The 26,679-nt window shown below is 41.7% G+C and overlaps 1 protein-coding gene across 3 annotated transcripts; it reads left to right on the forward strand.

Annotated features, from left to right (window-relative positions):
• Positions 1-1,538: 1,538 nt before the first annotated feature.
• On the forward strand, positions 1,539-26,679 carry LOC310704921 (coiled-coil domain-containing protein 169-like). Of its 3 annotated transcripts, none has more exons than XM_083499019.1 (9): positions 1,539-1,768; positions 3,306-3,388; positions 4,565-4,675; positions 4,785-4,825; positions 16,617-16,715; positions 16,907-16,960; positions 21,385-21,461; positions 23,322-23,406; positions 26,439-26,529. In XM_083499019.1, exons 1-8 carry the CDS (start codon positions 1,698-1,700, stop codon positions 23,365-23,367), a joined length of 582 nt encoding a protein of 193 aa, XP_083355145.1. In that variant the 5' UTR covers positions 1,539-1,697; the 3' UTR covers positions 23,368-23,406; positions 26,439-26,529. The 3 variants fall into 3 exon arrangements, 2 of the variants coding, with proteins under 2 accessions (XP_083355145.1, XP_083355144.1); XR_014525078.1 differs by having other exon boundaries at positions 1,540-1,768; positions 23,317-23,406; XM_083499018.1 differs by lacking the exon at positions 23,322-23,406 and having other exon boundaries at positions 1,541-1,768; positions 26,439-26,679.

A 26,679-nucleotide genomic window follows, 5' to 3' on the forward strand; every position in this document is an offset into this window, starting at 1 on the left:
TATAGGTGGACTAGGAAGAATTGCATTTCACTTACACACGTCTTTCACAATCCAACATTTGCATTTCCCCCCTTCTACATAGGCAGAAGATAGGGGAAGTTGCCCCTCCTGATTTTTTACCATCTCAGTAAAAGTTGCATATGTGGGTAGAGTGTGCTACATTCCCTGGAGTAGCCTAGAATATCCTTCCAGAAATCTTTTTATTGTACATTCCTGTTGACTTGTGTTCATGATGCCTAGAGAGGGTGGTCACATGTAATGCAGCTTTTAATACTGTTTGCACCTGCAAAGGTTTTGGAGTTGTTGCATTGCTTCAGTTCCAATATACTATTCACACAGCACATGAACTATGGAGCTACCACAGGAAGCAGTGGTGGCAACCAACTTGGAGGACTTAAGTCAAGGACGAGACAGATTCATGGAGGAGAATAATTAACTGGCTTGATCCAGCAGGGCTCTTATGTTCTTAGTATCTTGTAACTTCCTACTTGGAAAGCCTTAGCTTTTTATACCATGAATCTATGGTGGTGGTGGGGTTTGCCTTACTGTTGTGAACAGTAACTAATGTAGCATTGGGGAAGAATCCTAGAGCAGCTAAGAATAATGCCACTGCTAACACACTGGGGTGTCAGGAACATGTAGAAAACACCTGCAATAAAGCAAGCTGGCGGTTGCATTCCAGCTGTTTTTAAAATGCACTGCCTCAAAATGAGTGCAAGCTATCAATCTTAAAATACCCCTAGTTGATTTTGCATGTAGCGGCAGGGCATAGCCATGATGCCTGCCTAGTAGCCACTAATTTTGTTGTTTAGTCGTTTAGTCGTATCCGACTCTTTGTGACCCCATGGACCAGAGCACGCCAGGCACTCTTGTCTTCCACTGCCTCCTGCAGCTTGGTCAAACTCATGCTGGTAGCTTCGAGAACACTGTCCAACCATCTCGTCCTCTGTCGCCCCCTTTTCCTTGTGCCCTCCATCTTTCCCAACATCAGGGTCTTTTCCAGAGAGTCTTCTCATGAGGTATTGGAGCCTCAGCTTCAGGATCTGTCCTTCTAGTGAGCACTCAGGGCTTTTTTCCTTAAGAATGGATGCTACTGATAGCCGCCTCTTTTAACCATCCTTTTAAAGCCACCCACGCTGCTCGCCATCGCTGCCTCCTGGGGGTGAGTTCCGAAGTTTAATTCGCTGCCACCTCCCACTTTGTAGTTTTAACAACCCCTGGAGGGCAGCAGCAGAATGGCCAGAGCTGCAGTGAACTCTAAAGCCTCCTTTCTCAAACTAGGCACCTGAAGGGCTCCGACGAGCTCCTTCTAAAACTCCAGCACAAGCAAACAGCTGCTGCTGCTGCTGCCAAAGCTTTATCAACAATTAAGAGTCGAGGATCCCGGTTGAAACGCCCCCGTCAGCAAACCGCGCCTCTGCAGCCGAGCGCATGCGCACCTTCCCCTGAGCGGCAACGGCGCCCTCTGCCGATCGGCCGCACGCTGACGTAAACCCGAGAGAGAGAGAGAGAGCGAGCGCCGACACGCCTCCTTTGGACGGGCGCCACGAGGTGGACAATAAGGCACGCGGGCGACCGTTGCTGTCACGTGTTCGCCCCAGCGTTCCTTTCTCCGCCCCCGCCTCCCCCCCACCCGCTGTTTTCTCGCTCCAAGGCGACTGAGACGCAGTGCGGCTGAGGGAAGGGAGGGAGGCGACATGGGAGAAGGCGGCGAGCTGCCGGACTTCGAGGGGCTCGTGCTGGATCTGGGGCAGGAGAAGCAGATGAAGTGAGTCTCCTCCGCCCAGCAGCGCTGCGCAGAGCCCCGCGCAAAAGGGGCGCATTATTACGCCGAGCCTCGTTTCTGACTGGCAGGAGCGCCAGAGTCCGCCCTCATAATAATAATAATAATAATAATAATAATAATAATAATAATAATAATAATAATAAATAATTGTTTGACTGCTTGAAGGAACTACTTTTCTACATGTGCTCTCACACACGGTGTTCCGTTCTGCGCCCTGTATTAATAATGATATTTTAGCTGGAGCGTCGAAGGGCTTCGTTTGTATTCATCGCCTTACCAACAACAGCCCTTCAAGGTAGAACAGTAGGAATGCCTCTATCGTGAGACAAGAGGGAGAGGGAGAGGAATAATGGCTTCTGCCTCCCTGAAGGACCTGCTGGGTTTACTAAAGAGGAGAGTCTTGAATCCAACACTTCCAAACGGATTGCGTAGCATGCTTGGCCAATTATACAGCTCAAATCTCAGCGTTGACATCCGTTGCAGATTTTTAAATTAAATGTTCCATGTTAGAACATCGATGGGTGGTGTCTTTGGCTTCTGCCTACGCAAGAGGCCACACCGCCTGAAATCATGTGGAGGTTAGAGCACAGTGTCATCCATATGAACTTGGCCGTCAGCTTATTTGTGACTGAAGCTCAGTTTTTTCATGTAGCTATCACTAACCGTTTTTGGGTGAATTCAGTATGCCAGATGCCATTGTTATCCTATGTCTTCTGTGAAACCAAAGTACACTGTACATCACAACACTCAGGTGCCTTTTGGGTTATTTTTGATATGTTATAACCCATGCTAAGCATTGTTATGGAAGGGTGGGTTATAAAGGTTAAATACATGCTGCATTCTGGTTTAGGGTTCCAAGGTGTGGAGACACTGGGAGTGGGATTTTTATGAAGGAAAGGATATGAGAGAAGCAGCTCCATGTGCGTGCAGAAATATAATACCACCCCTCCAGAATCATGCATCTAGAATACCGCAACACACACTAGACTCGGCTGACCTTGAATATGGTCGGGAAACTGCAACTAGTTCAAAACGCAGTCACAGGAGTTTTGAATGGTACCTTATGAGGATGTGTTCCTCAGTGAAAAATCCCCCAGTTATCATATATGTTGCCTTCTGTACACCTCTGGCCTGTCAGCCAAATGCAACCCTCTCTATCTGGACTTTGGACTCTCCCCAAGCCATGACCCCTTTCACCAAGCCGCAACCCTTATGAGGTCTGCTCTACACCCTCCTTTAGTGCTGCTGCCTGGCTGGAATGTGTCCTAGAACCATGATAATGACACTTCCTTGCCTGGATTGGGAGTGAATGTGTGGGTGAGTGATGTAGAAACCTCTGGTTCTTGTGGCTGGATTGTAGCCTTTTATACAAAGATAACAGTCACACCTGTTGTCCATCCACTTTTGCTTCTGTGCCCACCCACCATTGTGTGCATCCCTTGAGCTGAAAATTATTCCCTTCCCCTTGTCTATTAAAAGGTTCTAAATTATGTAACTATTTGTTATTTCCACATTACAGAGAAGTTCTAGAACTCTCAGTATTCGAAATGAAAAACACAGTAGCAGAACTGGAGAAAAGACTTAACAGTGTTGAGGATGAAGGTAAGAAACTAAATTCTAGCCTTCTGCGAATGTAATAAAAAGCCCATGATGTTGTACATCTAATTACAAAGTAAACACAGCAAGAGTCTTCAGGCATTGATATTAAATTGCCTTTTAAATGCCAGCTGTGCATGCTGATCAAAGCATACTGTTGCATTTTTCTCACTTCCATGAGTAGCAAGAAGCTGCAGGAACAGCAGTAAGTGGGTTTGGGATTCTTTTGGAGGAAAAAGCACAGGAGACTTGCAGCATTTTTGTAATATTTCTTTTATGAATATTCAGCAAAAGTGGGGACAGAGACAGTAGTTCCAAGACAGCAGATACACTAATACACATCAGTTCTCTAGAAAGCCCCTGCATGACAAGGTGCTTCAGGCTCAATACTTAGCACATGTTCACACATATACTCCCTAATTCTGCATCTTACCTGCATGTTCCAAAGAATCTCACAAGTGGTGCTGTTCTCTCTCTCTCTCTCTCTCTCTCACACACACACACACACACACACAAGCTCTGATGATTTTCCCATTCCAAACACTCAAGAGATCTCTATTAGGAAATATCTTAAATGGTCCATGGTCAGAGCTGATGGGAGTTGTAGTCAAGCAACATCTGGAGGCACCATGTTGCCAACCCCTGTCTTAACAATTAGCTACCAGAAAGAGACATCAGCTGGCCCATCTTCCCAGCAAATGGAATCTGCCAGCCATCTGTAATAATGAAATTGGATTCAGGTTTCCAATGTGTGGGGACAACAGCTCACTTGCTCTGGTACCAAAACCATTAAGAAGAAGAAGAAGAAGAAGAGTTTGGATTTGATATCCCGCCTTTCACTCCCTTTAAGGAGTCTCAAAGCGGCTAACATTCTCCTTTCCCTTCCTCCCCCACAACAAACACTCTGTGAGGTGAGTGGGGCTCCTTTGCCAATGAACAGTCAACCTGCCCAGTTTTTAGCAGGGAAGGAAATCTTTCCCCCTTATCAGGTGCTTCATTCCTTCTGCATTTTGCTGCCCTGTGGACCAAGAACCTCTGAGATGTTCTAGCATGTTATGGATTTGGGTAGCCTTGACAGTTTGTGCTGCAGATGAATATTTTAGCAAATTTCTCAGAGTTTAAAACAGACCATTGTTAACCTTAAATGAATCATGCTGAATTGCAATTTATTTTTGCTTTAAGACAATGAATGGAAAACCAGATATGAAACCCAAATAGAATTGAACAGACAGTTAGAAAGGCAAATTGGCCTTCTCCAGGGAAAAATGGAGCAAGTTCATGAAAGCCCAACAGGTATGGCTCAAGATTTTTTGTATGGCATTGACAGCTATTACTCACAAACATTGTCTGTGCTTGCATATTGTTGATCAGAAGGCTCATGGCATTTTTTTCTTATTTGTAGACAGATTGGCATCTGTTCGCTCCTTTGATCAAATGCATGTGGTAAGTATGGTGGCATTTTAACTGAACAAATGTCTAGTAGTTCTACTATATTCTACCATATAAGGAAATGTATGTTTTATATTGCAGATAGATTGGTAATCTTGAGACACATCTACTCCCCTCTCGTTCTGCGTTGTAGCATTTCATCGAGGAGTGGTTTGGCTTAAATAATTGCTGGCTTTTACCATTGAATTGTTGTGCTTTTTAAGCACAGTCTTTTGGACTGTTCCCATGATGGCTGTAGGAAAAGCCTGCATGGGTCAGCACCCAGCATATGGTGAGACAGTCATATGTGATCACTGATCTGTGTACAAATTGGCTTTATAATGCATTGGCAAATGCTGAGAATAAACCCTGTTTCTTAGGCCGTCTTCATGCATTTCTGGGTGGTGGTGATATCCTGCTGGCCTGTTTGTTTAAGAGACTTCTATACTGTTTTTAGAACAATTGTTTCACAAATTCCCAATACCCTTATCAATAAAATTTGACAACTAAAACCAGCACTGGACAAATGGCCTAATTTCCAGCCAATATCTGGAATAAACATTACTTTAACAAAATCAAAGAAGGAGTCTCCCTAACTTCCTAACCCATGACAATCTCGAATAAACTTCAGTGATACAATGACTGCAAAATGCTATGAACATGCATTAAACTTGGACTCCTGACACATATGCAGTCAGGAACTTCTCACCCCTAACCCTAAATTAGAGATTAGAAAAGACTCAAATGACCTGCTTTGGAAGACACATTTGCCTGTTTGTATTTTTGTAATACTTTAAAATAATATGAGAAAAAATGTTTCTCTCAGAGGTTACAATATTTGCATTTAATACTGGGGGTGTGGGATGAAGTATTGTCTTTTGTTTGCTTGCTTGCTTTTGTTTCAAATGCTTTCACTGAAGTCCAAGGTTAACATAGGCTAAATGGAGAGCTAGCAGAACCATTTAGAAAATCCTCTGCTTTTGACTTGGGCAAGGTTAGAAAGCATGTTCAGATCTTGGTTAGATAAACTCTGGGACTGTACTACTTCATAGGCTTGGGAGTATCACAGGGTTTGGTCCCTGGAGCCTTAAATATCCCACTGCCAAATCTTTTGGTCAGTGATTGCTTTGCTCCTTGTCAGCTGCAGATCTTGGACTTAGAACAGATGACATTTTAAGCCAATTTAAGATAGTATGACAACGTTATTAGTTAATTTAGAACTCTTAAGGGAGAAGCAATTTTTCCTGAGATTTCTCTAAGATAACTTATTATTAGTTGACCCCTTTCCTAATCAAACTGAAGCCAGTGACCATCATTTATAACAGGAGAACCAAATTAGAATAGGCTATTCTACCAGAACTTGGCTTTCCCCTACAGCTTTGTTTAGCCTGCAAAGGTTAATATGCTTGAGTTAAAGTAATAAGGTAATAATAATAAAAAATAGGTTTTTAGGTATCATGGGGACAGGCATACTGAAATCAAAGTAGAATTTTTAATGGTAATGAAAATAGTTGGATGACAAATGCAGGAGCAAATTGGATTTTCCGTGTGCAATTGCTGCTAAAGGTCACTCTCTTTGCTCTGTCAAAGAGACACCTTTTTGAGAGTTGTTTTTTTCTCTGTGCCTTTTACAGTCAACTGTTATCTATGTATTATGGTGTTTCTAAGTATATCTTTTGAGCTTGGTTTCTTCCCCAAAGTGGTGGTGGAGTAGAACCAGTGAACATGATTAGATGCAGCAGGATAGAACTGAAAGGTGTAACGTACAAGGAGAATCTGTGTCTTTACATTTCAAGGTAGATATTGAAACTGCTCCCTAAAATCAAGTGGCAGCTCAGCGGCATCCCTGCTGTCTGCTCTGTTTCATTGGCACATTCTTTAGTACCATATGTGCTTGATTTTATACTGGCAACAATTATGAAGCAATCAAAATGCAATTCACTAGAAGCATCATGAACTGTGAATTTTGCTTTCTGCAAAATTAGGAAGCCAGCATCCTTTCATCAAAAGAGATTTCAGGGAATGAACAAAATTTTTCTTCAGAATTTTTTTTAGCAGAGGTGGCCTTCCTCTTTTTCTGCCATGGTGACAATACCTGCACGACAGCAAGGTTGTAGACAGATCCTGATAGGCAAATACACTGGTGAAAATTGCAGGACTTCCATAAGTATGATACATGTAGTTGTGATACCGTCTTAGCAACATTTCTGTTGGGAACAATTGAGGAAGCTGGGATACATGATGTAACTTATAGTGGATATCATTAATTCTGTAACCCTGCATCCATACCAGTTTTCCTATGGGAAGCTACAGAACTTGGGTTTCTGTGTTTCTGTGTTTGCGCTCGGGTCTTGTTAGGAAGTTTCCTCCAGGCACCTGGTTGGTCTCTGTGAGATCAGAATGCTGGACTAAATGGGCCACTGGCCTCATTCAACAGGGATCTTATATTCTCAAGATGAAGGAGGATGGCTGTGGATAATGACGCCAGCAAGTGGAAGCATAGGGCTGTGGTATTTCTAGTCCTTGCATGTGTGTCATATGTATATGCAGAGAGTAGTAGAGGGGCACTAAGACTGCACTCCTAACTTAACTGGGAGTAGGCTCCACTGAATTCAGCAGGACTTGCACCTGAGTAGATGTGGGCATATTTGTGCAGAAAACAGCAAATAAGAGATCACAAGAGCATGCCAATTTACTTGTAAGGAAATATTCCAGTTTAATGATACGGTTGCCATTTTTTATGAGCAAGTTGACTTACAGGGAAACTCTCCCACTTGCCAGGAAAAGCATCCTTCTTTTCAGATTCATGCGAATATTGGCACTACAACTTATTTTGAAATTGAGAATAATTTCATCACAGCAGAGATCACATGACATTTGGGGAATGTCTTTTTACTTGGTGAGACCAAGGGTGGACTTTGGCAATCTTTTGTACTATGGGGCTCTGTGCAAGGCCAAGATTTGGCGCCCACAAATGGATCTTCTCAATTATGGAATTTCTCAATTTTGTGCCCCCTCAACTTGGCACTGATTTTCCCATGATAAAACTCTGTGACTGTTAAGATGGCGGCGCGCATAGACGCTGCGGCTTAGTGCTCTCCCTTAGCGTTTTGCTTTGTTTTTATAATTTTATTTGGTCTGAGTATGTCTGGCCGGGCAAGAAAGATTAACAGCAGGCAGATTTACAGCAGGCAAGAACTTTTGAAGGTCGGGTTGCAGTGTGAACAAGCTGTAAGAGCTGATTATTTTCGCCCAGATAACGTTCCTGTGGGAGTAGCCAGGCCGCCGGGCTCTCCATGGATTACTATGCCTCCAGGGAGGAGGCGAAGGCGGCGTAGAGACAGGAGGCAAAGGCGGGGTTGTCGGGCTGGTGTCCTGGTAAGATTACAGAGGAGTCCATCTAAGCCACCACTCCCTAGCATATTTCTTGCCAATGTGAGATCTCTTGCCAACAAGATGGATGAATTGAGGCTGCAGGCAGCAAAGAATAGCCTTGTAAAAGATTGCTGCGTTTTATTTGTCATTGAGACATGGCTTCAACCGTCCATACCAGACACAGCTATTCAGTTGGAAGGCTGTGCAGTACATCGTCAGGACCGAGGAATGGACTTCGGAAAAACCAAAGGAGGGGGGCTGTGTGTATATGTGAACAAATGCTGGTCCAATAATTCTAAGATTGTGGGCAGTCACTGTTCACCGGATTTGGAATATGTGGCTGTTAAATGTAGACCAGCCTATCTCCCTAGGGAGTTCACAGCTGTTATGCTAACTGGCGTGTACGTGCCACCAGATGCCAATGCCAACTTGGCTTTGGGATGCCTGCAGAGCCTTATCAGCAGTCAGCAAGACAAGTACCCTGAAGCTGTGCACATCATTGCGGGAGACTTCAACCATGTTGAACTTAAAACAGTGCTTCCAACGCTCTATCAGCATGTGAAATGCCCCACAAGAGGGGATAAGACACTGGATAAAGTTTATTCGAATGTAAATCACGGCTATAGGGCTTTACAGCTGCCACACTTGGGCCAGTCCGACCATATGTCTCTGTTCCTGGTGCCAGCATATATCCCACTCAGGAAACGGGCTCCTACAATAGTAAAATCTGTTAAAATCTGGCCTGAAGGTGCTATTCACCAGCTGCAGGACTGTTTTGAGAGAACCAATTGGGATATTTTCGATCGTTCGGACCTGGAGGAGTACACGGCGGCAGTTCTGTGCTATATCAATCACTGCACAGACACTGTCACAGTAAATAAATCCATCCGGTTTTATCCTAATCAAAAACCTTGGATGAATGGAGAGGTCCAGTGCCTGCTGCGGGAAAGGAACAGGGCTTTCAGGTCGGGCGAGGTGCAGCTTTACAGTGTGGCAAGAGCAAACTTGAAGAGGGGTATTCGACGGGCAAAACTGGATTATAGGCAGAGGATTGAGGATAATTTAAGGAGCAACAACATAAGACAGATGTGGCAGGGGATTCAGCATATTACCAACTACAAACCTAACCTTGGCGCTGTCGACGGTGACCCTTTGCTGGCGGAGGAGCTTAACCTCTTCTTTGCTCGCTTCGAGAAGGAGCCACCTGAGACGCCGGTATTACAGCCACCAGCCCATAGGGGCCCCTCATTCACTGTAGAGGAGCATGAGGTGAGACAAGTATTGAGGATGGTGAATCCGAGGAAGGCGGCTGGACCTGATGGCATCACCGGAAAGGTGTTGAAGGGCTGTGCGGATCAGCTGGCGAGGGTCTTTACTAAGATCTTCAACAAGTCCTTACACCAGTCTATTGTCCCACCCTGCCTGAAGTCGTCAACTATTGTCCCTCTGCCTAAAAAATCCACAATCAGTAGTTTGAATGACTACAGACCAGTTGCACTGACTCCAATCATCATGAAGTGTTTTGAGAAACTGGTGCGTCGTCATATTATTTCCTGTCTTCCATCAACTTTTGACAACTACCAGTTTGCATACAGGGCAAATAGATCCACAGAAGACGCTATCACCACCACTCTCCATGCTGCTCTGTCCCATCTGGAGCAGCCGGGGAATTATGTGAGGCTGCTGTTTGTGGATTTTAGCTCTGCTTTTAACACTATCCTCCCCCATAGACTGGTGTCCAAGCTAGAGACGATTGGACTCCCCAACTCCACCTGTCTCTGGGTTTTGGATTTTTTGTCAGAACGTTCTCAGAGGGTTAGAGTAGGGTCACATGTGTCCACAGCCCTTAGCCTTAACACCGGCTCACCACAGGGTTGCGTGTTGAGTCCCCTGCTCTATGCTCTCTATACGTATGACTGTTCAGCCATCTATTCCAGCAACAAAATCATCAAGTTTGCTGATGATACTACGGTGGTGGGGCTCATTTCAGGAGGGGATGAGTCCGCCTATCGGGACGAGGTGGAGCGGCTCTGTGTTTGGTGTGGAGAGAACAATCTGGTTCTTAATACGGCTAAGACCAAGGAATTGGTGGTGGATTACAGGAAAAAAAAGGCGGACATTCAGCCCTTGTATATCAACGGGGAACGGGTGGAGAGGGTGGCGGAATTCAGGTTTTTGGGAGTGATTATGGATCAGGGCATGACTTGGAGCGCAAATACCACTGCTCTGGTGAAGAAGGCCCAGCAGAGAATTTATTTCCTCAGACTTTTAAAAAAGAACAATCTGAGTGAGAGACTGCTGGTGTCCTTCTACCGAGGCTCCATAGAGAGCATACTTACATACTGTATTTGTGCTTGGTTCTCCAGTTGTACAGCTAGGGAGAGGAAGGTGCTCCAGAAGGTCATAACCACAGCCCAAAGGATTATTGGGCACCCTCTTCCACCTTTGGAAGAACTGTACGGTTCCCGTTGCCTTAGGAAAGCAAACAACATCCTGCAGGATCCATCTCACCCGGGATACAGTCTGTTTGCACTACTGCCTTCTGGCAGGAGGTATAGAAACATCAAGTCAAGGACAAATAGACTGAAAAATAGTTTCTATCCAAGAGCTGTGGCCTTGTTGAATGCTGTAACTCGATAGTGAGACCTGGGAGTTTGATGGGTGTGGGTGTGGTTGGAAGGTGGTTTGTTTGGTTGTTGCTGTTGTTTTGCTTTTGTTTTTAAGGGATGGCATCCAATTTCGTTGCACTGGTGCAATGTTGCACTAGTGTAATGACAATAAAGAATCTATCTATCTATCTATCTATCTATCTGAATTGAAGTCTTAATTAAGGGCATGATGCTCCCACTGGCAATTGCATCAGTTGCAGAGTGAAGCAGGCCTTCCTAGTGTGTTCTGGGGTATATCCTAGGAAAAACAACTAGTTAAGAATGGCTGAAGTAATACAGTGGTACTTCCGGTTACGAACTTAATCCGTTCCAGAGGTCTGTTTGTAACCCAAAACTGCTCATAACATGAGACGCACTTTCACTAATGGCGCCTCCCACTGCTGCCGCACTGCCGGTGCTTGACTTCCGCTCGCATCCCAGGGCAAAGTTCACAACAAGGGGCATCTACTTCCGGGTTAGCGGTGCTCATAACCCACAGCATTCGGGTTGGCACGTAACATGAGGTTCCACTGTATAGGTTTATTCAATAAACCTGATTGTAAAATTTAAAATTAGCCACCAGGGGGCACTTCATATTTAAATATGCTCCAGGCTTTTAGGTCCCTAGTTTCAGAGTCTTTTAGCTCCTGACATAAGTTAGTGAGATATTTTACATATTGATCACAATTCAGGTAATGATAGCCACCTTGCAGTCCCATTGGTTTCAGTGATTACAGGAGGCTTAAAATTGCTCTAGCATTGGCTGTGTTGTGTCCATTGTATTTGTGTGGTTTATGTTTAATTGAAGAGTAGCCATGTTGTCAGTTTTACCCCAAGCACCATCATGCGTACAGTATAAATAATTCCATATAGGTGCAATGGGACTTTTGTTACAGTAGCAAAATAAATAAATTAATTAAAATGCAGCCTCTCTAGTCTTAATTTATTTTCACTAATTGGTTGCAAATCTAAGTGCTGGCATCCATGAGCTTCACAGTTGTGGCTTATAATGTTAAAATATGTCATTAAGCCAGCTGATAGAGACCACCTATTGGCTTTTCAAGGAGGGAATGTTTTTCTCTTTCAGATGGGATATTTGCATTCAGTTTCAAACGGCAGGTTGACTAGCTTACAGGGGCTTCACAGTGGTTGTCATTTCCACAGTGTGTCAAACAAATACATCACATCTGGGCCTCTACCCGATGGAGAAAGTAAAAGGGAATTGAGATTAAAATAAATGTCACTAGCTCAGCAGTTGATATGCCAAATTTTGGGGGAAACAAATTTGCAGTCCTTTGAGAAGGGGCTTAAAATGCATTTTGAATACTAGGGACTAATTAATTAGAAACGCTACTTGCATTGCTAATTGTGCAATATGCTATATTATCCAGAATGTGATTACTGTGTATGTTAGTGGCTTTAAAAAACCAGAGGCTGCCTGCAGCCACATAAAACAGTTGAATAATGGTTAAACCAGCAATACTGCAGAAGTGGAGAAACAAGGATCTGATGAGGCAATTCTCTCCTGAAACCTGAGACTTTGCTAAATGCCAAAAATAAGATATGAAATCAAGGGAGCAGCCCACCAAATTATGATGCTCCACAGCCTTTTAGGTTGTAATCGTTTGCACACTTACCTAGGATGAATTGATAATCTTTCAATTTCAGTTTCTCTCTGTGTTCCTTTTTCCAAATCTTAACTTCAGTTCACCCTTTCCATATCACTCTCTGATTTTTTTAAAAAAAACTTGCATGAAATTTTGTACACATGCCGTGTAATATGCATATTTTAAATGCAGTTTTGCCTAATATACACATTTTGTGAGCAATTTCCCCTCATCTGAAGCACTTCTGTGCATTGTTTTCATGAATATATGCATTTTTGTGTATACTTTCTCCTTTATACACTTTTCCCTATGTATTTTTTTTGTTGGAGAACAGCATTGCAAAATTTGGAGAAGTACAAATTTTGAAGGATAGCTTGCTGCATTTTGGTTTGCAAATTGTTTTGGGAAGTGCGAATTAGGTAGGCTTGCACATTTCTCTCTCCTCCGTCCTGCTCTGTCCCTATCTGGGAGTAAGCTCTATTGAACATAGTGGGACTCACTTGGAAGTCAGCATACATGTGATTGTACAGTTACGTATTCCCTGAGTACCAAGGCATTCCAAGGACAGCCATTACTCCAGTTTGGTTTCCTTTGGAGAAAAAGCTCAGTGGAGACTTAAGGCATTTCTGTAATAATTTGAGTTTATTTATAAATATACAAGGTGATCAAAGGTGGAGGCACACAGCCTAACTCATTTACCAGCAGCAAATTCAACAGTCCTACATCTGCTGGGCAAAGAAGGCAGCTTTGTACCCCTAGAAAGGTTTAGCTTAAAGCTCCTATAGCTCTTTCTTTCTCTCAGGAGCAAATTAGCCATGATGTCTGTCACATAGTAGTTTGCACTTGGGTAGCTGATTATTACAGAATAAATAGTTGGGTGCAGGGAAGCCAAACTCAAACCACGACTATGATGTTTGAGGAGATGAAAAAAGAGGCTTTAATCCTGCCCACCTCCCAATCAGAATCACCTCCCCATCCATGCCTGATATTTGCAATAGGAGGAAACTGTTAAATACATTAAGTAAAAAGGCTCCATTTTACTGGTGCATCTTCAATGCAAAAAGAGTATCTCATTGCAGAATGTGATGTTCTTTCATATCTTCACCAATTCCTCAACAAAGGAGTAGGCTACTTCAAATGGCAGTTACATTGGCAACATTTTGGATAACAAAATAATATTATTCTTTGGTTTACTCATCAGCTCTTTTAGTGATTGTTTCTTGTCTCTGAAGCAAAATTGGGATACTCACTGGTAAATATTTGTTTAGTTCATAGTTCGCCTTCTCGGAACCCAGGAGAGTTGTATGACAGATGAGGCTTATAGCTCCTGACATGTTGTCATTCTGTCTGCGCTACAAAGATTTCTTTTTCCCATTTGCTTTGGGGAGAAAACACATTTGTTTTAGGGATTCCCCCCCCCCCACTTTGAATCAAGAATAGAAGGAAATTTCATTCAGCCTACATTTTAAACTGCAACCTATTTCACAGTTCCCAGATTTATATGCTGTGTGGAGCATAGGTTGACAATCAGATTTTGTTGACAATACACTTCTGTGTATTTAGTGATACAGTTTTGGTGCTAAAATGCATATTTTACATGGAAATGTGTACAGAAATGCATAAATTACATATATTAAGGGGAAATGTATAGAAAAACATACATTTTTGCATACTTTAGGGGAGAGTACGAACAAAAATATGCATGATTTAAAAGAAAGATTTCATGCATTTAAAAAATCCACAGGAAATGAGACAACAAACCAATGATTGAACACATGCAAAACTGACATGGAACAAACACACATATGAATTGACCAACATTCTCTCCATGACAGTGGTCAACTGTTGGTTTATATTACAAAAAAGAAACATTTTTTTAAAAACCTAAAATAACAACAAGCAACTTCACAAAATCTATTACAATACTCAAAACTACTGAGTGAAAGGCCTGGGAACAGAAGATAGACTTTGCCTGGTGCCTGAAGTTACCAAAGTAGGAGCCAAACGAGCTTGGAGGGGAAGAAGGTTGTACAAGCAGGGTGTCACAGCATAAAAGGCCCTTCCTTTCCCTGGACTACTGATGGGGACCCCATGTGGAGGGTCATCAGATGACCAAAGCAGATAGGCAAGTTGATATGATAACAGGAGTTCCTAAATGTTAGTTATCCTTTTACTGCATAGATCCAATTAGTTTGACTTAAATCCACTGCCAATCAGATCTACTGGTTTTCTAGGCTCTAGTATATCAATGGTGGAGGTTCTTCATTCGAGAGAGAATCTTCCATAAATGAAAGATGCATGCTAGACTTTGGTGTTTATTCAAGAAGAAAAAGTAGTTTTTCATCTTTCCATACTGTGTGTTACTTCCTCTAGAGAAGATTAAAGTTAACAGTCAGCTACCCAGCTATGGGAGAATTCGTCTTGCAGTCTGTGGCTCTGGTGTCAGTTTTTGACTTCAAAACCAGCAGGGGATTTATTGTAATATGTCAGCATTTTTTAAATAACATGCCACTTTTGTTCACTTCTCTGTAAATTGTGCTCTCTGGGGGTTTTTTTATATATAAAAAGAATACTTCTTTCAGCAAGCTAAAAAATGGACAGCTCTATTGTGGAACTAGTGTGATATATTTTTTAATGATCAAATCCAAATAACTCTTTTTCTATATGCTGTTTACCTTCTCCCCCCCCCCATATAACCTGTACAGTACCTGACTCCCTAGAACTTGAAAGAATTTCTGCAATGAGCTTCTTGTAGTAGTCCCATCACAGTGAAAAATTTTCAGTGCAATCTGATGCGTGCTTACTCAGAAGTAAGTCCCACTTTGTACAATGGGCCTTACTCTTTGGCTAGTAAGAGTGCAGTCCTAAACACATTTACATAAAGTAAGTCCCACTGAATGCAGTGGAGCTTCCTTCTAAGAGATCTGTATAGGAGAGCATTGTCAGGATACATTTTGCATAAGCTGATTCGTACCTGTTTCCACGGTGATAATGGAGTGGCCATATTGCTTTATAATCTGGACCTTTATGACACATATTCCTCTTCATTTTAAAATGTTGAGATTGGAGGTTACACAGGAGGCTTTCTTGTGAAGAACTTTCAGAGCAGTATCTTTCATAGTGCTTTGCATAAGATTTTTCAGGCACAAGCTGCCTTTGCATAGGCTTGACTGAAATGGTTTGCAGGTGAAATGGAGAAGGCTGATGGGCCTAATTAGAACCATGGGCCAGAGATTCACCACTTTGGTTGGCCACTGAGTGGCAGGAGCTCTCCAGGGTTTTAGAAAGCGGTCTTTCCCAACCCTACCTGGACATGTAATGGCAGTCCATGGTTTTCTACAGTGTGAATGAGCTGGGGCAAGCTTCTGGTTCACACACACTTTCCTCTTTCATGACTGCAAGGTGGAGCTCAAAAGTTTTTTTCTTCCAGTTTTAAGCCCAGTAAGGTTCTGATGATGTCTGAACTTGCAAGTTTTGGAGCCTGCCTTGTTCTCAAAATATAGTTTAAACTAACTGTAATTTCATCAGGTTGGACATTGCGGGGAACCGTGGTTGTTTTAAACCAAGTGGAGGTTTCCACTCCCCTCCTCTGGTGGACAAGAGAGGAAGAGGAAATGCATAAGCTGAAGGCTTCCTATAACTTGTTCAAGTAGCAGGAAGCCATAGTTTTCCATAGTGTCTGAATTGGACCAGTGCCTAAGACTTTTGAAGGAGGGGGAGAACTGACACAGAATTATGTAAATGGTACTGAAAACAATGCTGCCAAATCAGCAAGAAGCTTGTAAAGCAAAGTAGGTCTGTGCAACTGAACCATGATCTTTCCTACCCACGGCATTTACCTAAACTGGAGTTACAGAAAACACAATTTGCTCAGTTGGGGGAGGACAAGAATCAAAGTGAGCTGCAAGCATCTCATTAAGACATTGAAACTTTACAGTGCAGAACTGATAGCAACATATGGCCTGTTTTTTCTTGTCTTCATCTTTTTGGGCAAGTCAGCGGGAGACTAATAAACAGCAGGAAGAACAGTGACCGCAATTGCTAAGCATTAAAAGTGCACATCCATAAATTCAGGATAGTAGAAATTGTCATCTCCATTTTTCAGTTAGTGAAATAACAAGAAACTATGTATAAATCTGTTGATTTTATTCTATTTTATTTTGTACCTAATGGCAGGATTCTTTAAATCAATTTCTTAAACAACTGGGAGAAGAGAAGAAAAGTCTGCAGAACCAACTGAAAGATTACGAGCTTCGATTGGAACAAGAAGCAAAGGTTTGTATTTTGCCATAACCAGCACCACAAATACTTTAGAAGTTTTTATTTGTTGTCCAATATGTTGTTGTTTACAACACTGATGAAAAGAATACGAGAATGAATATATAAATAAATCCTGAGCTATGCTTTTCTTTAATCTTTTGTCTGTTCTTCTGTTGTAACTACTTATCTGTTGTTTTGGAATTTAGGCTTACCATAAAGCTAATGATGAACGTCGTGCATACTTAGCCGTGATTTCACAAGTAAGTCCAAAAATCTCTGTAGCCTGATGAGAAAACATTTTATCCTAAGCTGATCATTACTCTTTTCCCGCTGGACTTTTCTTCTCTATTTTAAGCTGATTTGCCTCCAAGCCAGAAAACTCTGCAAAGCTAAGTCTGACTCAGCTGTAATGCTAGAAAGGGATGTTAATCACTCTTGCCATCTTTTTGCCCATGTCGAATTAAATGGTGGAATCTGTGCTTCCACCCTTGACAGCCAATTGACTACTTTGTTCCACCAGCAGCAGCCTCATTTCTATACTGCATTAAGTTTTACTGCTGGCAGACAGGTTCTCTACATATTACTTCTTTCTCCCCCAGCTGCAATTCTATTAAAAATAAGCCTTTGTACCACTTTGATATCATCATAAGGTGGAAGATTTTCAGTTACATATTTTCGTTTTCTACATCAGTCCTGACTAGATCTTTGCCTTTGAGTAACCAGTGGCTTTTGTTGGCTCATTACTTGAGTTTAATTAAACTTTGAAATGCAAAGACCTCCAGTCCTTTACAAAATATTCCGAAGACTTGACTGTTTGGAAGGAGGAAAGATGATGAAGTATCCCATTTTAAAATACATTTTTCCCTGTCTGCTAAGCCTGATAACTAAAATTACCTGGGGGCCTGTCAGTCTCCTGTCTAAAAAAAAGTTACTGAATATGTTACTCTGTTAAAATAATATGTCTGTTATGCTGCCTTAATTTTCCTCAAAGTAGCTTACAAAACAAATCCATACAAAAACATAGCAGACTAACAATCCTAACTATGTCTACTCACAGGTCAGTCCTGTTGTATTCATTGGGGCTTAGTCTCAGGTGAGTGGAGTTCAGATTGCAGCCTGATTTGTCCCATTCCTTTCAATTGGTTTCAAGTTCAGCCATCGTATTATAGGTTGGATTCAGACTCAGTGGCATAATAAAACTGCAAAACATAAAACTGCAAAAGTCAGCATTATAAGAACAGCACTTGAAAGCAGCAATATATCTGAAATACCACAAGAACCCAGGAGGACAGGATGGTCTTCTCTTGATACCTCAAATATAGCTATGGAGGTACCAAGTGAGCATGTCTAGTGAAGGAGTTTCATAGTTTGGGCACTACCAGAAAAGGCTCTCTTGCCATTATGTTAGCTACCAAAACCACAAGTAGGAAAAGGATCTGTGGAGACATGAAAAGTGGGAAGCTGTCATATACTGTACCAAGTCAGACCATTATTCCATCTGGCAGTGGCTATCCAGAACTTCAGGCAGTCCTACCTGCAGATGCTTTGGATTAGACCTGGGGCCTTCTGCATGCAAAGCAGATGCTCTACAGAGCCCTTCCCCAATCGAAGATGATTTTAATTGGCAGGCAAATTCATATTGGAGAAGATGGTCCTTTATATAATGTGGCTCATTCAGGGTCAAAAACAGCACTTTGAATTGGGGCTGGAAATGGACATCACAGGCAACCTGATGAGTTTCAGTATTATTTTAATGAACTTTTCAGAAGGAAGCTATTGTAGTTCAAGCATTTACGTGAGCACCCTGCTTCGGCATCAAGCTGCCTTCAAATAGATTTCCCTTGGCTAGCCCTGTTGGTGTGTCTTCCCTGGTTCAGGCTGCTAAATAGATTTAGCATTTATCTATTTATTTAAATTATTATATATAGACTGCTTTTTAAACTAAATCCTTCTAATTATATGTGAACATGCCTGTGGACACCCAGCTGAGTGACTCAGAATGGAGCATATTCTTGTTTCTCTCACATATGGCACATATTACATATATACATTCATAGTGTGCACACACAAAAATGAAGCTTGTATTCTGCAATCCTAGATTCATATTGCGACTGCTATTGGAAGTGTCATCTTTCCCCAACCCATTTGAAGAGGATTTGGTAGCCCCATAACCCAATATTTGGTTCAGCACGTGGATTGATGTGCTACATTTTGACTTTTAGGTGCAAAGTATCACATTTTTTAGACTCCTTTAGTAATCAAGAGTGACTTGGATTATGTATGACAAATTCCAGCTCTCTTAGTAGCCTTGAATTACTGCAAGCATTTTGGAGGTGCACCCAGAGTTCCTTGTCTTTCAGGAGCAATGGATAAATCATAAATTTTTGGAAGTTACTGTAGCTTGGGAAGTACCTTAGCAATATTCCCTGGCATGAAGTCAAGTCAGCAAGGCTGCTGCTGCTGCTGATGTATATATAGTTTGGAAAAGAGTCTCCTTACATTGTTTGAAGAAAATTATTCCTTAAATAGTATTCAGAGTAGTAGCTTGGCATGATGCTTTGCCTCTACTACAAACAAACAACTGTCGCTCAGTTCATTGTGTATCAGTGCAGAGAAAAGGGAAGGCTGCAATTAGCCATGTTTCCATGTATTTAAGCAGCAGGCAAATGGTTCACTCTCTATAATTATCTGTGTCTTCTGGAATGAGGTGCCATTGCTGAAGAACAACTTTGGCTTGTTTGGCTAGCTAATAATGATGCATTTCTGTTTTATAACACATACACCGTTTAAGGAGAATAGAGAGGAAGAAAGGAAGGGAACAAATAGGAGGTATGTGTTCACTCATGGGCACCTAGCTCCCTATTTAGCAAGACGTAGGTTAACCATCTTTGGAAACTATTGGTGCAATCCAAAAAAAGTCAGGCATCCCCTATGTCCTTTTGAAAGTCAGTAAGTTTTCCCTTTGAATTTTTCTGTGTTTTAGGTGGAAGGAGCAACGTATACAGCTCTAGTAGTATTTGTTGTAGCCTCTGAGATCCAAATAGATTTTTCCTCCTCATTCCTCTTCACAAAGAGTTTGTAGATTTCATTGCTAAAGGACAGTTTGGAAATTATACAATACGATTACTAAAAAAGCATGTAAACTAGAAAGCAGATGTTTTAAAACAACACAAGCATATCCTTCCCTTTCCAACACCATGATGTCCAAAATCATGTTATGATTTTAAATAGTAGCAGTGGCGTAGGGTGGGTTGTCAGCACCCGGGGCAAGGCAAGTAATTTGCGCCCCCTAACCCGTGGATTTGCGCCCCCTAACCCTAACCCCCAGATGTTGCGGCCGGTGCGGCCGGCACCCCCTGCACCCCCCACGCTACGCCACTGAATAGTAGTCTTTATTTGGGATCACCAATAAAAGCACCCTTGTGCACAAGTTCTCTTAAGATTCAGATTGTAATAGATTTGTCAATGAAACAATCCTGTTCCATTGGCCAGCAGTCCACTAGCAGGAGCGGTCAGTTGTTATTGGCATTATAAGCATATGCATAAGACTAAAGTTTCAAGCAGCTGATTTCATTCATTGGTTGATAAATAATAGTATTTATATAGCACTTTCTTAAGTTTTCTGCATGCGCTGTCTCAGGGCTACTTCAGACATAATACCCAGCATTGAGAATGGCCTTTCCAACTGAGGAGCCCTGGACTTGCATGCTCCTTCTTTACCTTATATATTCTATTTATCACATTGATGCTGAGCTGGACAAGCATATTGACAAGGCAGCTATGACAATGGCTAACCTCTCCAAAAGGGTATGGGAGTATGTGGTGCTAACGTCCAGTACCAACACCAACGTTGGGCACGGTTGCTTTATGGAAGTGAGTCATGGGCAACTGCAGCCACCAAGAGCAACACCTCAACGCCTCCACATGCACTATGTCAGGAAGATTTTGGGTATCACATCATAGACAGAGTCTCAAACAGATGTGCTCTCCCAAGCCCATATTCCAGGCATGTTTGCACTCCTTTCTCAATGACGTCCATAGGATCTTGCCATCTTCCATTCTGTGGACTTGGTTGGTCATGGCCACAGAATGGAAGATGGCAGGATCGCATGGACTTGCTATATGGAGAGCTGGCTTCCAGCATTAGGTCATTGGCAAACCAACTCTGTGTTACAAAGATGTCTGCAGAGCAGGAGAAGACAAGCTTACTCCATCTTCCATGTCACAGGCCTTTAGATATTTGAAGATGACTATCCTATCTCCTCTCAATCTCCTCTTTTCCAGGCTAAACATTCCCAACTCCCTCAACCATTCTACAAAAGTCTTGTCTCCAGACCACAGTCTGACACTCTAACCACTACACCATACTGGCAATTCCCTCACTCCTTTTCTGGTTTGAAGCAAGCAGTAGTTTACTGTGTTACCAGAACTGACAAAAAAGGCTTGTGCTTGCCCTGCAAACCAGGATTGAAATTATGGTTTCTAGGGAGATGTGGTTATGTCCTTAAGTACTCATTTTTACAGTACCAAATAATGATGGCATTTTGTCTTAACCAGGGGTCATAAAAACAACATAACATGCAACATGCATGTAACTTTGTGTTAACAGATCTCTGCCAAATATGTCTGTAACATTTCCAGCTTGCATGTAAAAGCAGGAATGAACACATATTTACTTCTGCAGATTTCAGGATCACTGAAACCCTCAGAGAGGCAGAAAATGGATGCAGTAGAAATGAAGAGGGAAGACCAGCTTATGCGGTAAATAATATATATATATTTAACCCCGCCTGTGGTTTTCAGGAACTTGGGACAGCCTATGTTGTGATTTACCATTTTATTAACACAACATTGTCCTGGTTTGTTTCATGTGGTAAGTCAAATTGTAGTTTACCAAAACTGTGTGAACGTGCTGGCTCCTGGAGTCGAGCTTGCAGCCACTTTGCTCTTCCTCAGTCTTTTTTATTTATTCATATGCCACACTGAACTAAGCCAAGGTTTAGTATGTCCTCTGAACCAGGGCTTGTGGTAAAGCTCTTCTTTGTGGTAAAGCCAGGTTGGTGATGGCTGGCTTATTCCAATGTAAAAAATGTAACACATCGCTTAGGGCTTATCCACACTTCATCTTCTTCCACTGCTTTTCCCTGGGAAAAACTGCTCTTTAGTGCTCAGTCGGAGCAAATGGTATTTTGGGTTTTCTCTGGACTGACGTTTGCCCTGATTTAGCACTGAAGTGCAGTTTTTTCCTGGGAAAGGAGCAGGGCAACGGGAAATCCGCTTGGATGCCTGTTTTCTAGGCATGGAACAAGCAGAAGTGTGGATGAGCCCTTAATGTTTATGACTTGAGTGCTGAACTACAACTCTCATCACCTCTAGCTAGCATGACCAGGGATGATGGATGATGTTCAGCAATACCTGTAGGGTTGAGTGTTCAACACACCTTGTTTATGAAATGTAAGTGAAAACAAAAGCCAGAAGTCTCTTGGGCTTGTTGTACAACTCTTTGGATTCTAGCACATATTTTTATTTTAAATATTAAGGGAAACGGTCAGTTATCCTACTTATCCCAACCTCTTCCTGTCCAGTTTCACCCAACTGAAAAATCTGAGCAACAATTTCTACTTGATCTTTAATATTTTATAGATGGTGCAGTTCTCGTTTATATAATAACAGTGATAATTTTAACATGGCATTATGCCATAGCCTAATTGCTTCAGGTAGATTTGTAAAAGTCAAACTCAGTCTTTTAATTATACAGGTGCTGCAAAAAGCTTTCCATGTTATTAAATGTTCATAATGAACAGAGAGAGCCAAGCCATTTTGAGGGGACTGAGGATATAAAACTGTTCTGCTGTGTGGGGCTTGTGTGCCAAGTCTGAATTTAGAACAAATAATTGTTGCAGTAACAATTGACTATAGAACCTAGAATAAAGTATCCCATTATGAAAACCAGATCCTGCTGTCTCATTTTTATAATCTTTGTAGTTTGGCAGTCCACAGATTAAGGGCTTATTAACTGCTTTGTCTTTTTAATTAAATATATCAGTTTAATAAAACAATAATATGAAGGGATTAGTGCAGGTGACATCTTCTGATTATTCAGTGAAAATCAATATTTCATCCCTTAATAACTTAGATCAGTGGTGGCCAACATGGTGGCTTTCAGATCTTGTAGACTACTGCTTCCAGCATCCCTGGCCATTGGCCATGCACACTGGGGCTGATGGGAGTCCAAAACATCAGCCAGACCCTACATGGCCACCCCCGGGCTTTGATGAACAATTCATTGTCTGGAAAACCATCTTGAATATGGTCTCTGATCCTAGGAGTACAAGCAGCAGCGGTGTGTGAGCAGGGTGGGGCAGCCATCGTGCACTCCCCACAACTGTACTGCCACTCACCAAGACAGGGATGGTGTGGGGCAAGGCGGGCAAAGTCAAGAGAGCTTTGGCTTGGTAGCAGCAGCTTCACTGGTGCTGTTGCCACTCCCCTCCTATATATGGCACTGCTGAGTACAACTAACAATAATCTCAATGCTGGGCACCTTCATACAAGGAAATGCTCTGAGTTATATCTGTTGCCAGTGTCCCAAGAGTTACTTAGTGCTGTCTCTTAGTGCAGACCCAGGTCATTGAGCCTGAGCTTCCATAGCTGCCGCCTGCCATGAACCACCAGTGGTAGGATTGGCACCAACAGCAGCAGCTAGGTTCTGTGCTTATGATAATATTTTATTTTCTTGTTAATTGTGTTGTTGTAAAGGTATGTTTTATATTTGACTGCCTTTAGTAACATTTTCTTTTGACACGTTGAAGGCAATTTTGTTTCGTTTAACTTTGCTGTGTTAAATGTTCTGTAGTTTGCCTCCTTTTTAATGTTTTATTTTGAAATCTTTAAGATAATATTTTAGTTTTCTGGTAATTATGTTGCTTTGAATGTATAATTTATATTTGCCTTTCTTCGGTAATTTTTTATTCTGGATAGTTTTGTTTGATGTTTTAATATAATGTAAACAGATTTTTTCTAGAAAAATATAAAGCAGTGTAGAAATGAAATTAATAATACTTAATACAGAATTGGGGCTTTTTTCTTGAAACAGGAAATCAGCAGTCCAGACCATATATTCCTTGTGAAATTTTTATTGGTTCTAGAACAGGCATATACAACTCCCAAGAGACTGCAATCTACTCCCATACCCCCACTAAAAAAAATCTGGGCAGTGATCTACCCATTGAATTGACCAAAGTTGTTGAGCTTTTTGGGGGGAGGAAGACCCAAAGATGTTGAGTGATTGACCGGTAGATCACGATCAGCCAGTTGGACATGCCTGTTCTAGAGGAAGTGGCCATAGTCCCACTGTTCAAAAAACAAGTCACAAGCTCATTTAGTCAAAAGCTCATTTAGGCTAGCTGGACTCATTGCATGGTTCTTTAAATTCTGACCCACCTTACAACTCTATTAATCATTCACGTTTATCAATGGTTTTTTGTTTGTTTTTAGCTCTGCAATAATTAAATAACTGGGTAACAATCTCACATAAGCATGTTTAATTTCTCTTTCTGTGAATTTAATGGCAGCTGCCATAATTCTATTAGTTTTCCAGTCCTTTGCTTTCATGGACAAATTCACATAATTAGATCCATGTAGAATCTCTCTTTTTTGAGACAACACATGGTGGTGGGGCACCAGGCATGTGTCGTATAGTACATGTGAACATATATACATATATTTTAATATCTGCACCCCAGGGACTGACCTGAAAACTTCTTCAGGATGTGGAAGACAGTTATTTGAAGTGTTTTAGGAAGTGATAGCGCTCTTCAGACAAACTTCTGTATCTGCTGTTAGAACAGTAAGGGGTATTTTAAGTGAAGGAAAGTTCCATATAACATATAGACCTTGATGGTGCTTATGAGCACCATGCACAGGCCAATCAGCGTCAGCTTCCTGACTGTAGGAGGAAGATTTCCTGAATGATTCACTTTTAAAGAGGAGCTTATACAATCTGTCTCCCACACAGTTCATTCGGAATAAATGCCACCTCTTGCTTTTCTATTTGCGGTCGCTAACACAGATTAGAATCCCAATAATGAAAAGGGGATGGGGGGGGGGGGAATCCATCTTTACATTGTTCTTTAACTACCCCGACACCAAACTTTTATCTCCAATCTACTAAAACCACATTTTTCTATTGTGCCAGTGTCAGCCAAAAGTGAGTCAGCTTTAGGAAAAGAGTTTAAAATTCCCATGTAAGATGGCTTTTAGTTTAATCTGATATATCAACTAAAACAGGAATCAAACTGTACTAGTTCATCGATTTAAAAAGCATACCATGTGATGGAAAATCCACAAGTGATTTTCACTCATTACACTGAAAACTATTAGTCAAAATGTCAAGGGCATAACTCTTGCGGCCATTTTTTATCATGAGAACCTAGGAGTTACCACTGCAGTCTGCCTGTATTTCCTGTGGCACCCACGAAATGTGTCAGTTAAATATCTGCTCAAAAATCTACAGTGCATGAGAGACTTTGCTCTTCCTGCTTCACTTTGTTTGCACTGACTCAGCCTCTTTCTTGCAGCAGCCATTTTGTGTTACACCACACCCCCACAGCAACTAGTTTGTCACCAGCGCCCACTGACCCTGAAAAGTTGAGGACCCCTGAGATAACATGTATTCATTGCCTTTCTACCAACTTTCTACCAACTTTAGAGAAAGACAGACAGCAAGAGTCTTTCTTTCTCTTGCTCCTTCTGTTTTCCTCCAAAGTATGGCATGGAGGTAAGAATGAGATCCCCACTACTGTCTGAATTAATTTTATTATTAACTTGTGTCTTTCCCCAAGGAGCTTAGAGTAGCATACATGACCCCTCATCTTACCTTATGGGTTTTTTTGTGAAGCAAAGCTAGACTGAGAAGACTGTGACTTCTCTGTTGTATGACAGAGGGCATGGGGTGGGGTCAGTCTTTTGCTTTTGGAATGGCGACCCTTCCCAAGTTATCTGAAATGTATGAAGAACTCTGGGTCTCTTGTGCTGTGCTGAATGACAGAATTAAATGTAAGGTCAATCATTTCTCTTTCTCCCTACAAATCTGACCCAGATTCTGTCAGGTGGGTGCCTTTCTCTACAATGTAAACTGAACTCACAACTTCAGAGTAGTGCTTTTCAATGGAAAGTAATGCAGAATGCTGATGGGTCCATCTTTATGTTTATGTTGGCTGCATATTCCCTGGGAAGATAATAGAATATGTCTAGCCAGCTTCCTTGATTGTATATGTAAGGGCACAGAACTGAACACTGATTCTAGGGAGGATGGTTCCTGCAGAGAACTTTTAATTGGACACACAGAAAACAATTTCCGTCTCTTACAAAGAAATAATTGATACCAGTTATTCCCAGCTTGAATCATTTCTGGGTTTTGTTCAAATGTTCAACATCCTATTGATTATCATATAAATTGTATCATTCCGAAACCATGGACTGGGAATAATTATTGTTAAAGTGTTCTTATTAGTCTCCAAGAACATCCGATTTGGTATACGTATTTATTAACCCTATTTTTTAAGCTTGGCAGCCTACTTACTCTTCAAAATCTAGGCAACCATATTTTTTATAATAGCAGTGACAGCAGTGTCTACTACTAGTAGTAAGGATTGCCAAACAATTTCAGTTTCTGCAGCTACCTGAGCAAGTTTAATTGTGCTTTCTGAATTCTATTTGTCCTTCTTTATGTTTCAGAGGAAAGTGCAATATTCCAAGAAATCAACGAATATTGGACCCAAAGAAAGGACCAATTAAAAAGACTGCAGGAGTCAAGCATCTTCCAAAACTGAAACTCTGATTTCTTATTCCTGGGTCTTTTAGTCACTTGTTCTTTCTTTCCCCCAATAGGAATTGTAGTGAAGTGCAAAGTATTATTTTGATACAGATTATATTAAAAGTAACCCTCCTCTTCCTAATCACGTTTAGGAGCAAGCAA

This window comes from Podarcis liolepis (assembly GCF_965112155.1).
Source record: "Podarcis liolepis genome assembly, chromosome: 4".
In the NCBI taxonomy this organism is placed as follows: Eukaryota; Metazoa; Chordata; class Lepidosauria; order Squamata; family Lacertidae; genus Podarcis; species Podarcis liolepis.

What these genes read in the sequence shown, in the direction of transcription:
- LOC310704921 (XM_083499018.1), top strand. Translation starts at nt 1,698, where the DNA reads ATGGGAGAAGGCGGCGAGCTGCCGGACTTCGAGGGGCTCGTGCTGGAT. An exon ending in GGGCAGGAGAAGCAGATGAA is followed by an intron (nt 1,769 to 3,305) that starts GTGAGTCTCCTC and finishes TCCACATTACAG; the next exon opens with AGAAGTTCTAGAACTCTCAG. An exon ending in GATTGGAACAAGAAGCAAAG is followed by an intron (nt 16,716 to 16,906) that starts GTTTGTATTTTG and finishes TTTGGAATTTAG; the next exon opens with GCTTACCATAAAGCTAATGA.